The 14,521-nt window shown below is 37.7% G+C and overlaps 1 protein-coding gene across 3 annotated transcripts in view; it reads right to left on the reverse strand.

The window, feature by feature from the left end:
* Nucleotides 1–817: 817 nt before the first annotated feature.
* Nucleotides 818–14,521, reverse strand: part of cabp5b (calcium binding protein 5b) — a 38,363-nt gene continuing 24,659 nt past the window's right edge. For all 3 annotated transcript variants that reach the window (XM_010901006.4, XM_034295048.1, XM_034295047.1), the window contains 4 exons: nt 13,984–14,127; nt 5,239–5,348; nt 2,736–2,883; nt 818–1,439 (listed from right to left, as the gene is read on the reverse strand). In XM_010901006.4, the coding sequence (XP_010899308.1) occupies nt 1,411–1,439; nt 2,736–2,883; nt 5,239–5,348; nt 13,984–14,127 (431 nt within the window). In that variant the 3' untranslated portion in view covers nt 818–1,410. The remainder of the gene's footprint in view (nt 1,440–2,735; nt 2,884–5,238; nt 5,349–13,983; nt 14,128–14,521) is intronic.

Consider the following 14,521-nt stretch of genomic DNA (forward strand, 5'->3'; position numbering starts at 1 on the left):
ATGTTTACCTCTGTGTTGCATCACTTCTTCTTTTAACAATACTCTCTAAGCATTTTGGAACTGAGGTGACCAATTGCTGTAGTTTTGAAAGTGAAATGTTTTCCTATTTTTGCCTAAGCCCAAAGAAGTTGCCGGCATTTTTCGGTCTTGTTTATATATGGCTTTGTTGCATGGAAGAGATTTAACTTGCAGTAGTGGATGCAGCGACATACTGTGTTCACAGACAATGGTTTTCAGAAGTGTTCCTGAGCCCATGCAGTGATGTCCACTATAGAATCCTGTCTATTTTTAATACAGTGTCTCCAGAGAGGCCAAAAATCACGGTCATCCAATTTTGGTTTTCGGCTTTGTCCCTTGCGTACAGCGATTTCTCCAGATTCTCTGAATCTTATAATGCTAATATGTATCATAGATGATGAGATCCACCAAACTCTTTGCAATTTGATGTTGAGAAAAATGATTCTTAAATTGTTGCAACATTTGCCTGCGCAGTCTTTCAGAGTGGCTAACCCCTCCCCAGCTTTACTTCTAAAAGACTCATCCTCTCTGGGAATCTCTATTTATACCTAATTATGCCAATTAACCTAATTATTTGTGAGATCTTCCACAAGGTTTTTTTGTATTACACAACTTTTCCAGTCTTGTGTTGCCCGTCCCAACTTTTTTTAAATGTGTTGCTGGCATCACATTCAAAGTGGGCATATATTTTTCAACAAACAATAACATTTATCAGTTTCAACATTTGATATGTTGTCTTTGTACTACTCTCTATTGAATATAGGGTTTCAATGATTTGCAGATCATTGCGTTCTGTTTTTCTTCCCAACATTTCTGGAAACAGGATTGTTTTTTTCTGTAACTCCTAATTTTAACAAAAATATCTCTGAAGAATCACACACAATATAAACACACATGTCCCTAAAGTGCATTTGATCACTCCTTTTTCTATTTCTGTGACTTGCCCAGTGTGGTTTATTTTATTCCAAAAACTGGAGAGTCTGGAGACATTTCGCACCATCTGCTCAACTGAAAGCCCCATGAGGGAGATTACAGAGATTGATGTAATCCTACCATTGAAAGACAGATTATGCCAAATGTTGTTTATGTATATACAGCATCTACTTTACTGTCTCATTCATCCCTATAATTTCCTTCTTATTTTACCAGTTGAATTAACTGAGAATACATTCTCATTTATATACAGGAACTACCTAGGAGAAGTTCTATACCATACCTTGTCCATACCATGGTAATACCAGAAATACCAGCAGTAAAGAAGTGTTATACCTACATTTTAAGGGTCATGCTGTACATTGATCGGACACATACAAAATTCAATATACATATTGAGAATATTTGATTCTCACAAAGGAATGCCTTCCATGTTTCCAATCTTTCATCTTCTGTTATTCAATCCCGTGACATCATTTTTACAAACTCTGCAAGATGGGGAAAGAGGACAAAAGGAGATTTAGGGTTAGGATAGAGATTAAAATGATTGTTTTTCAAGGCTGGTGTAATTTACTACGAATTTGAAATGAAAGTAGGAGAGTGCTTAAGACTCATTATCTTTTCATACATTTTAACTTATATATAACTCTAACCCTGTGCAACTATTTTGTTGAGTACATTTTATTGAGCACACCATCTGTATTAAAGGGTTACTTCAGGATTTTGAGATTAAATAGACAACTTCCTCTGAGGAGTGTTATTGCTTTATTTGTTTGGTTTAATTTAATTAATGGCTCACAATCTATATGTGATTGTAGTTCATAATTAAGACAACATAGACGTGCATTTTGTGTAGTGTTTTATAAAGTATATTAAGTGTTAAATAGACCTGTCAAAGTTAACATGTGCGATTTTTTGAACATTATTAACTGATTTTCGATGGTCAGTGCAAAGAACAGGAGCTGTCTGGAGTACCCGAAATTATTTCCTTTTTATTTCAACAGTGTCATTATATTTTTGGAGCTGGAGCTGTCCACAAAGTGCTTTTTTTTTCCAATATAGCTGTGGTACGGAGTACAGACTATTCATGTCATGAAACATGTTTACACTCCCCTTGTCTGTGAGTCCTGTCTAACAGTGCATTAGTTCACATCTGCTAGTACATAGGATTATAGGAAAGTTGTCAGACAATCAAATATCTCTCCTTGCGTAATCCATCCATTTCCCCCCTTAAAAGTGAACAAAACCAGTAGATCCTCCCTGTTGATGTTCTCCAAATTATATGTGATTCATATTATATCCTAATATAGCAGTTATTGTACTTAAGGCCTTGATCAAGGGCACAATGGTAGGATTTGGAAGAACTTTGGGATCAGAGAACAACCAGAACCGTCCTTAATTTACAATAAAACATAGAATGTCCTCAACATAATCCCGTACTTAAACAGAATTATTTTATTTAGAACCATATTTGAACAAACATGTAAGATTGCAATTAATCAAGATTAACTACAGAAAATTATGCAATTCATCTTGATTTATTACTTTGATAGTTGGACAACACTAGTGTTTAACCTTCGCATAATGCTAATTGCTATTAATGTGAAACTATTGTTGACAAACTCAGCAGTTCTTACATTTTACAATGTATGTTTACTTATTTCTGTATGTCTTCAGAAAAAAAATATTACAAACTGTTATTAAATTGAATGAAAATATGAAACATGGCAAGTCCAGACTTATTCAAAATGCTTCAGTAGTCTATGTCTGTATCTTAGTCTTACCCTCAAAGTCAACTGTGCCATCTCCGTTGTTGTCAGCCTCCCTGATCACTGCTTCAATTTCTCTTCTGTTGACCTGATATCCCAACAGTTTTGTCATGGCAAGCCTTAACTCATCAATGGTAATTGATCCATCACCATCCATGTCAAACTACAACCAGGAGAGAAGAAAACGTTAATCTATGAAGCTAAAGTGAATACACATGAAAACAGCGAATAGATAATGGCAAAAGGAAGTGTGTGTTTGTGTGTGAGAGTTTAGTTTTGCATATTAGAGACGCCAAGAGATTGCAATGGAGCAACTAAAAAGATGAATAATCAGTAACACTTTATATTAAGTTACACTAATGACTTTAAATGACACAGTAACAACTAGTAATTATGTAGGTACAGTTATTACACAATTAAAACAAGAAATGTTTCCAAATGTCACATCCATATTTTTTGTGTTCAAAAGTTTGCATACGCTTGGAGAATTGGTAATGCATGTACCATTTGTAAAGAAAACATGTGTGAGCAGGCAAAACACGCCTTTTATTTCTTATGGGATTCACATTCAGCTGTAGGTCATAACAGAATGGCACAATCATAAAACAAAACATGGCAACAAAGAAATACATTTACTGACCCCTGTTCAAATGTCTGCATACCCTTAGTTCTTTATACTGTGTATTTCTCCCTTTTGTAATAGTTCTTGCAGGTGATATAGCTGCCCATTTGTCTTGGCAAAATGCTTCCAGGTCATGCAAAGTCTTTGGTCGTCTTGCATGAATCGCACATTTGAGATCTCCCCAGAGTGGCTCGATGATATTAAGGTAAGGAGACTGTGATGGCCACTTCAGAACCTTCACCTTTTTCTGCTGTAACCACTGGAGGGTCAACTTGGCCTGGTGCTTAGGGTCATTGTCGTGCTACAAAGTCCAAGAGCATCCCATGCACAGCTTTCATTCAGAGAAATGCTAATTGTCTGCCAGTCTTTTCTGATTACATGCTACATTCATCTTGCCATGAATCTTTTCACAATATTCTCGGTGCCTTTAGAGCTCACACCCCCCCAAAACATCAGTGAACCATGACCATGCTTCACAGTGGGGATGGTATTCTGTTCACTATAGGCCTTGTTGACTCCTTTCCAAGCATAGCTTTGTTTTGGCTTCCATCTGGTAACTCGACCATACACCTTATTTTTGTTCAAGTATCTTATTGTGCTCCTTGAAACAACCACACTGTCTTTTTCAGGAGCAGTCTGTATTTCTCTTGAGGTTACCTGTGGGTTTTCTTTGTATCCCCAACAATTCTTCTGGCTGTTTTGGCTGAAATCTTTCCTGGTCTACCTGACCTTGGCTTGGTATCAAGAGATCCCTGAATTTTCCACTTCTTAATAAGTGATTGAACAGTACTGACTGGCATTTGCAAGGCTTTGAATAACTTTTGATATTCTTTTCCATCTTTATAAAATTCCGTTACCTTCTTACGCAGGTCTTTTGACGGTTGTTTTCTGCTCCACATGGCTCAGTATCTAGCCTGCTCAGTGCATCCACGTGAGAGCTAACAAACTCATTGACTATTTATAACCAGACACTAATTGCAATTTTAAAAGCCACAGTTGTGGGAATTTCACCTTAAATTGCCATTTTCACATGTGTGTGTCGCCTTGTGTGTCTGTAACAAGGCCAAACATTCAAGGGTATGTAAACTTTTATGTTATCATTATGATTTAAAAAGGAGCCAAACAACTATGTTATATTAAATGATCACTATCCTTCAATAAAAGACACTTTCTTTTACATGATCAGTCATATTTTCTAAATCAATGCCAAAATGTTAATTTCTGCGAGGGTATGCAAACTTAGGAGCACACCTGTATAGCCTGTAAATTCAAGCAAATCCAATGTAAATAGATTCTTTTTACATTTCACTTTATTGGATATACCCTTGGGGAATACTTGGGAAATAACAGAGGACCACAGGAAATGTAGCTGCTTCATGTGCAATATGTAATAGTGAACTTAATAAACAAAAGGCTGTACATTCAGTAATTGGGTCCTCCTACCCTTTTTAAATGATTAGATTCAGATGGTTTCCAACATTTGCATTAGAGTCTAGTCTATTAACTGACATAGTTATTCGAAGTGATACATGAGGAAATAGAACGATGTGCCTAAGGACACTGAAGTACTTTTTCATGTTCTCGGCAGGGTGATTTTTATCCTCAACATTTCAGTTTCTGGCTCCACATTCTTACCTCTAGACTGGCTGACATGGTAAAGGATTGACAAGTTTAAAATAATATTCTTAATAGAATTTACATAATATAACAAAACAATATGTAAAGCATCTATGATAACATTCAGCAAGTACATTTCTTGTACCAAATGTGTAATAACTGCTTTCTTCACAAACATATTACTACAAACGTGTAAATACTATACTATGTAATGCATTTATTTCTTAGTTATGTAGTACGTAGGGAAAATTAACTATATACATTTTCAGGAACATTTACCTCTTTAAAAGCGTCTTTCAGCTCCTTTAGTCCAATCATACCCGCAGTTTCAGCTAGTAGCTTAGGGGCCATCAGATCCACAAAATCCTCAAAGGCCACTCTCCCTCCCACTATGAAAAAAATAATAATGTGAAAGAAATCTCTTTGTCTAATACATTAATGGCATTACTGTTAACTGTGTAAAGCAATATCTTACTTGTTGGGAAGTTTATTTGAACAAGATTTATACTCAGGTTGATCACTGTGGAATTATATAAATAAGAATGATTTTGTTTTTGTGTACCCTGTGTATTGAAGGATCTAAATAGCAATATGCAGAACAGTAATTGATAATATTTATTGTTGGATACCGGATTTGCTGGTGCTGGTGTTTCAGATTTATTGGGTGGAGGGTAGTTTTGTTTCTTGACTGTGTCCTAATTCAGGGACTTAAATTTAAATTGTATCGTTTTGATATTTTATTTTGTATTTTTATTTACTATTTAAATGTTTAACATTACTTATTCAGGAATGCTTGTGAACATTAGGATATTAGTTACAACTTCAGCAGATGTTTTAACTAAAATGTTCAACATAGTGTTAAAAAAACAGATAGAAAGAATTGGACATTGACACAAGTTTTGTTATTTTGTCTGTTTACCAAAATATATTTGAGTTACAGTTAAATAATGAATATGGGCTTAAAGTGCAGTCTCTCAGCTGTAAAGGGTATTCACAACCAAATTCGAGGAAGGGTTTAGGAATTACAGCTCTTTAATATATAGCCCCCACTATTTCAAGGGACCAAAAGTAATTGGACAATTGACTCAAAAGTTGTTTCATGGACAGGTGTGGGCTATTCCCTATCAACAGTGGTGGATGATTGTAGGATCTTTTCCACAGAAAAGAAAAACGCCTTCACAACATCCAGCCAAGAGAAGGACACTCTCCAGGAGGAAGGCATATCAGCATCCAAGTCTACCATAAAGAGAAGTCTTCACAAAAGCAAATACAGAGGGTTCACCACAAGGTGCAAACCTTTCATAACCCTTAAGAACAGAAAGGCCAGATTAGACTTTTTCAAAAAATATCAAAAAAGACCAGTTCTGGAATAGCATATTTTGGACAGATGAAACTAAGTGTACGTAAGTGGAATATTCTGCAATGGGTGAGTCAATCACCTGATCTCAACCCAACAACTGAAGACAGCTGCAGTACAGGCTTGGCAAAGCATCAAAAAGGATGAAACTCCAAAGGATTCTTGACAAAGTATTACAAATTACAATTTTATTTCTGATTGTGTTATTTTGTCCAATTGATCAACCCCTGGAATTAAAGCAGAAAGCCTTCACTTTGCATTTTGATTGTTTCATTTCAAATACATTGTGGTGGCATACAGAGACAAAATTATGAAAATAGTGTAAGTGTCCAATTATTTGCGGACATAACTCATCATACTTAAGAAATTAACCAAACTATTGCCTGTATTTGTTCCAGTTTGCATGACTCAAGGGACGGGACCTAGTCTTGGTCAAACAAGACAAAATGTATTATGTGTAACGTTTTACTAGAGTAGTAGTACTATGCTAGATTTGTGCAGTTTGCCAAGATTTACCCAATTTTCATAGCGTGCGGTCACGGACCTACAATACTGCTGGTGAGGATGAAATGTATAGGCCGCATGAAAGGTGAATATATATTACTTTAAAAAAGATACATGTTAAAATAGTCAGAACAAATCAATCAATAAGTGTCCAAAAAAGTTGGGACACTGTACAATTGTGAACAAAAACAGAATGCAATGATGTGGAAGTTTCAAATTTCAATATTTTATTCAGAATACAACATAGATGACATATCAAATGTTTAAACTGAGAAAATGTATCACTTTAAGGGAAAAATAAGTTGATTTAATATTTCATGGCATCAACACATCTCAAAAAAGTTGGGACAAGGCCATGTTTACCACTGTGTGGCATCCCCTCTTCTTTTTATAACAGACTGCAAATGTCTGGGGACTGAGGAGACAAGTTGCTCAAGTTTATGAATAGGAATGTTGTCCCATTCTTGTCTAATACAGGCTTCTAGTTGCTCAACTGTCTTAGGTCTTCTTTGTCGCACCTTCCCCTTTATGTTGCGCCAAATGTTTTCTATGGGTGAAAGATCTGGACTGCAGGCTGGCCATTTCAGTACCCGGATCCTTCTTCTATGCAGCCATGACATTGTAATTGATGCAATATGTGGTCTGGCATTGTCATAATGGAAAATGCAAGGTCTTCCCTGAAAGAGACGACGTCTGGATGGGAGCATATGTTGTTCTAGAACTTGGATATAACTGTCTGCATTGATGGTGCCTTTCCAGATGTGCACGCACTCATGCAACCCCATACCATCAGAGATGCAGGCTTCTGAACTGAGCGCTGATAACAACTTGGGTTGTCCTTGTCCTCTTTAGTTCGGATGACATGGCGTCCAAGTTTTCCAAAATGAACTTCAAATTTTGATTCGTCTGACCACAGAACACTTTTCCACTTTGCCACAGTCCATTTTAAATGATCCTTGGCCCAGAGAAAATGCCTGCGCTTCTGGATCCTGTTAAGATACAGCTTATTTTTTGACCTATAGAGTTTTAGCCGGCAACAGCGAATGGCACGGTGGATTGTGTTCACCGACAATGTTTTCTGGAAGTATTCCTGAGCCCATGTTGTGATTTCCATTACAGTATCATTCCTGTATGTGATGCAGTGCCGTCTGAGGGCCCGAAGATCACGGGCATCCAGTATGGTTTTCCGGCCTTGACCCTTACGCACAGAGATTGTTTCAGATTCTCTGAACCTTGGGATGACATTATGCACTGTAGATGATGAAAACTTCAAACACTTTGCAATTTTTCTCTGAGAAACTCCTTTCTGATATTGCTCCACAATTTTTCGCCGCAGCATTGGGGGAATTGGTGATCTTCTGCCCATCTTGACTTCTGAGAGACACTGCCACTCTGAGAGGCCATTTTTATACCCAATCATGTTGCCAATTGACCAACTAAGTTGCCAATTGGTCCTCCAGCTGTTCCTTATCTTTACATTTAACTTTTCCGGCCTCTTAATGATACCTGTCCCAACTTTTTTGGATTATGTAGCTCTCATGAAATCCAAAATGAGCCAATATTTGGCATGACATTACAAAACGTCTCACTTTCAACATTCGATATGTTATCTATATTCTATTGTGAAAGAAAAATATAAGTTTATGAGATTTGTAAATTATTCCATTCCTTTTTTACTCACAATTTGTATAGTGTCCCAACTTTTTGGAATCGGGTTTGTAGAACATTTATCATGAAAATATATTAAACAAGATTATGTTTGGGTTGTCTGGATTTTGGACATAGGGGGAGGAATAATTTGGCAGAAATTACACTATAAATACTCTACCTAGTTAATTGGTTTACACCTTGTTACAGAGTTTAACTTGGTTAATATATAGATAAACTGATAAATTATCATTTATCTATAGATACATTTATTTGTCAAGCGTAGAAGGGGCATGGCAAAAAAAGACTTTCACATTTATTGCTTTACTGCTTTGGTTGCATGTGTACATCATCTGCAATAGAAGCCTCGAATACTGTATTTAAAAAGGAATGTTTTTTATTTCAGATTTTGAAGGTAAGAAATAGTCTGATTGCAAACTCTAACATTGAATTAAAGATTATAAAGCATATTATAATTGCTAAAACACGACACTTGGATGCAGCTTCAAGCCAATACCGGACACAACAGGAGACACATCGTTCATTGGACAACCTGGACAGAGCAGCAAAGAGGGACATCAAAAAGCGGAGACGGTGCCGCCAGAGACAGGTTTGTTGTTAAATGTGTAGAAAGAAAAATATACATTTTGAGAAACTTTGTTATATATTAGATTGGAAGTGGTGATTCATATTTCTTACAAAATAAATAAAATAAGGCCACATGTAAAAATGGGTGTATATCCCATTTAATATGTATTTGAATTTATCCTAACACCTTTAGCTTCCTTAAATATGAAGAGTATGACTTGCTGTAATGCTTGGACAGCTCTAGATTTTTACAGTTGGACGTTGTAGCACTTTGACATTGTCAATTTATTGTCTACTGTACTTTCACAGGCTTTGACTAGTTGGCTGAAAGAACTCTTGGCTGAAAAGAAGCTGCAGTTTGCCGGGACAACTGAGGACATGATGTCTGATATGGAGGCTGACCCGGTGGATCTTTGGTGTCCTATTCGAGCTGGCGCTCTACTGAGTTTGAGTAAGCTGACGAACAAAGGAGAGGCAACCACTTTTATCAGAAGAGGTGTCCCTAAACAAAAAACATTCCACTCGTCATTTAAAGAGAAGAGAAGCTGTGGTTTACCAGGCAACTGGTGACATGATGTCTGGTGTGGATACTGGATTTTTGGTTTCCTGATCAAATTAGCTGACCAGGACACTTGAACTGCACTGACTTTGTGCACCCACACACACACGCACACACACACACACACACACACACACACACAAACTTAAGTCTCAACTGCTACTATCAGACTCCCTACTGTACTTTGTATGAAATGTAAAGTGGAGAGTCAGTTTTGTTATAAAATGTTTTGTTTTTTGTTTTTGGCATTGGTGCATTGCTGTGAGGTTAGTATTGCGTAAAGGTTTTATTCATTTTGACTATTTATTTTCTATTGTTACTTTGCCATGCAGGAGACTGCAAGTAAGAATTTTCACTTGAACTTGACTGTTTACATCTTTAGTCACAACTGGGAGGTCTGCCATCAGGTCATGCCCTCTGCCCTTATGAATTTTGAACATCTGTGCACGCATTCCTGTCCCTAATCACCATCTTATATATTACAGTTCATACCCCCTGTTTGTTTGCAAGGTATTGCCAGTTCATCTGTATTCTGAAAAACTTCTGAGTAGTTTTCTCTATTTGACTCTTGTGGTTATGAACTTGAACTTATCTGTTTTACGACATTGTCTCCTGCCTGCCCTTTTTTGTAATACTGCTCTCCGCGGACTGTCTACAGTACTTGTGTTTTTTGATTCCTTCTGCCTGCATCTTGACTTCGACTCCTGCCCTTAGTTCTGTACCTTTGTTTAATAAATGTCACTTCTGCGCTTGGATCCGACCTCTCGACACTGTATGCATTACAACAGTACTGTTTTTAGCAATGTGTCCTAACATTTATTTGGTTTGTATCAGTATAGTTAACATAATTTCTTGCTACCCTGTTAGATAGTCTTACATACTTTGGTGGAAAAAAGGTTGGAATAATTTACAGATTTTTCTGTTTCGAAAGGAAATGTGTAATTTTATTCACCAAAATGGCATTCAGCTGATCACAAAGTATAGTCAGGACATTACTGATGTAAAAAACAGCATACACAGCTTTAAGATATTTCATTTGTTTAAGCTTAACATTGTCTTTGTGTTTGTTTTTGAGTTGAGTTCCTTTGCTATTGGATCCTAAACTTCCTTACCTCACCTCCTCTACACGTACCCTGAGCACAAAAACCCCACAGGGCTGCGTACTTAGTCCCCTCCTGTACTCCCTGTTCACGCACGAATGGGTGGCCGCACACAGCTCCAAGACCATCCTTTTATTCATGGACGACACTACAACAATGATGAGACCGCTTATAGAGAGGAGGTAAATAACCTGGCTACATGGTGCCAGGACAACAACTTTTCTCGTAATGTCTGTCTGCAAGACTAAGGAGATGATCATGGAGTTCAGGAAGCGGCAGAAGGGAGGGTCATGCCCCCATACACATTGATGGAGCTGAAGTGGAGAGAGTCTCTGAATTCAAGCTCCTTAGTGTGTTCATCAAAGATGACCTCACTTGGTCTAGGAAAGTGAACTCAGCAGTGAAAACTGGCCAAAAACTACTTGACTACCAGAGGAGACTCAATATGTTTGTAAAAACTCTCACCAACTTCTACAGGTGCACCATTGAAAGCATCCTCTCAGGCTGCATTACTGCCTGGTCCAGCAGCTGCTCCACAGTGGACCGCATTCGAGGCACGCACCTCCAGACTCACACATTTTTTTTTCTCTCAGGCCATATGGTTCGTCAACCAAGAACACTGATTCATGATCATATTGTTCACACATGAACATTCCAGATGCTCTGAAATCTTTTCAGGTACTATTAATTTACACCAGAATGTTCCCCTCATGTGCCATTCATAAGCATATTACACTCATGTATCTATATTATTTGATACTTCTACCCATATTGTGCATCTTCCCAATCGTAGACCACCTAACTTGATTCTTGTTTACTTTGTTCTGTATATTCTGTATATATGTTATGTGTATTATTGCTATCTTTTTCTTTTTTTGCTATACATTTTGCTTACATATATACATTTTTTTATTCTTACTACATAGATGTCGGGTGCCAGGTTACAAGAATTTTATGTGCCGGATCACACTGTGTTAATCGGTACATTTGACAAATAAACTTGAAACTAGATGTTAGTTCCCTGTTACATGCTTTAGAAAATCACTTGTTCAGTGAACAAGCTTTGTTAAAAGACCTTCCCCAAAGTGACCTTGACTGCATTTCTCCTGTAGAAGCCGAGCAAACTCTAGAATATTTCTATAGTGTTTTCACTTCAATTGCTGACAAGCATGCTCCAGAAAAAAATAATCTAGATCAAGAAACAAGAGATTGAACGCTTCGCTCACTACTAACATTTCTGATGCTATTTATTAAAGAAATGTGGCATGAGCTATGAATTGGCATGAGTTCTGACCAGCAGATTTTGAAGCATTTAAGAAAGCTATGTGTATACAACTTGTTAGAAGGGCTAAATGAGATAACTATGTAAAGACCAATTAGATTACAATAGGAATTTGACTAAATTGTCAAAAACTATAAAAACCTTGAAGAACATACTTTGCTGTCACAACAGATGTTACAGTCGGGAACTGTCATGGATAAAAGGGGCATTATTGGCTTTAGCCGTCATATTATTACTGCAGGCAACCTGTATAAGAGAACTCCAATGCATACTTAATCTGAATGAAAAATTATTAATAAAGGAATAAATTATAATAGTGTATTTATGCAGGAACACATTCTGGTAAATTGCCAAGGACTTTCACTACATCAATTCACTAAAAAATAAGTCATTTAATGGTTATCAACAATAGGAAAAGCACTGGGGTTAACAAAATCAATCCAGTTCTGCTGGATATAGAACCTCTTACAGTGGGGTTGCAGGTTTTCCCACTTACAAAGCATGTAGAAGTCTGTACATTTTATCATAGGTACTCTTCAACTGTGAGTGACGGAATCTAAAACAAAAATCCTGAAAATCACATTCTATGATTTTAAGTAATTAATTAGCATTTTATTGCATGAAATAAGTATTTGATACATCAGAAAAGCAGAACTTAATATTTGGTACAGAAACCTTTGTTTGCAATTACAGAGATCATACGTTTCCTGTAGTTCTTGACCAGGTTTGCACACACTGCAGCAGGGATTTTGGCCCACTACTCCATACAGACCTTCTCCAGATCCTTCAGGTTTCAGGGCTGTCGCTGGGCAATACGGACTTTCAGCTCCCTCCAAAGATTTTCTATATGGTTCAGGTCTGGAGACTGGCTAGGCCACTCCAGGACCTTGAGATGCTTCTTACGGAGCCGCTTCTTACGGAGCCACTCCTTAGTTGCCCTGGCTGTGTGTTTCGGGTTCTTGTCATGCTGGAAAACCCAGCCACGACCCATCTTCAATACTCTTACTGAGGGAAGGAGGTTGTTGGCCAAGATCTCACGATACATGGCCCCATCTATCCTCCCCTTAATACGGTGCAGTCGTCCTGTCCCCTTTGTAGAAAAGCATCCCCAAAGAATGATGTTTCCACCTCCATGCTTCATGGTTGGGATAGTGTTCTTGGGGTGGTACTCATCCTTCTTCTTCCTTCAAACACAGCGAGTGGAGTTTAGACCAAAAAGCTCTATTTTTGTCTCATCAGACAACACAACCTTCTCCCATTCCTCCTCTGGATCATCCAGATGGTCATTGTCAAACTTCAGATAGGCCTGGACATGCGCTGGCTTAAGCAGGGGTCTTGCGTGCGCTGCAGGATTTTAATCCATGATGGCGTAGTGTGTTACTAATGGTTTTCTTTGAGACTGTGGTCCCAGCTCTGTTCAGGTCATTGACCAGGTCCTGCCGTGTAGTTCTGGGCTGATCCCTCACCTTCCTCATGATCATTGATGCCACACGAGGTGAGATCTTGCATGGAGCCCAAGACCGAGGGAGATTGACCGTCATCTTGAACTACTTCCATTTTCTAATAACTGCGCTAATAATTTTATCCCTGATGTCCTTACACAGCTCTCTGGTCTTGGCCATTGTGGAGAGGTTGGAGTCTGTATGATTGAGTGTGTGGACAGGTGTCCTTTGTACAGGTAACGAGTTCAAACAGGTGCTGTTAATGCAGGTAATGTGTGGAGAACAGGAGGGCTTCTTAAAGAAAAACTAACAGGTCTGTGAGAGCTGGAATTCTTACTGGTAAGTAGGTGATCAAATACTTATGTCATGCAATAAAATGCAAATTAATTATTAAAAAATCATACAATACGATTTTCTGGATTTTTGTTTTAGATTCCGTCTCTCACAGTTCCAGATACATTAGATGTTGTTGGGTGACAAAAAGATAGATACTAGTGGACGGACACAGAAAAACAGAAAGACCAACACCAGACAAAGTAACTCACATTTCATGTTTATGTTCTGGCTGAGTTCAATAAGCTCCATCTCTGTGGGCATGTATCCCATTGTCCTCATCAGGTTCCCCAGATCTTTACAGGTGATCAGTCCATCCTTGTCCTTATCAAACTCCGTAAAGGCCTCACGCAACTCTGCATCAGGGAAAGGAGCCAAAGAGATTTAGTGTGGCTATGAATATAGATGACAATGTTACTAAATGTGAGCATGTTGATACAATGATTGAGGGTTCAAGTCAAACATAAATGTGGGTGATCAAATCTTTTTTGCAATTAAAAGAAAATACAAGCACACTCTTGCCCCACCATGTATATTCATTCAATACATGGAGACAACGTTTCGATCGACTGGGATCTTGGTCAGATCTTTCAAGCAAGTGTACAAACCCATATTTAGACATAATATATATATGTGTCAATTTGTGTCAATTTGGACAGTCTGGGCCATATAATGGCAATTGGGACACACCCACCACAAATATATATATATATATGGGACTGTATAATCATCAGTACCTGGTGTGTCAGA

The sequence above is a fragment of the Esox lucius genome, chromosome 11 (assembly GCF_011004845.1).
Source record: "Esox lucius isolate fEsoLuc1 chromosome 11, fEsoLuc1.pri, whole genome shotgun sequence".
Taxonomy (NCBI): domain Eukaryota; kingdom Metazoa; phylum Chordata; class Actinopteri; order Esociformes; family Esocidae; genus Esox; species Esox lucius.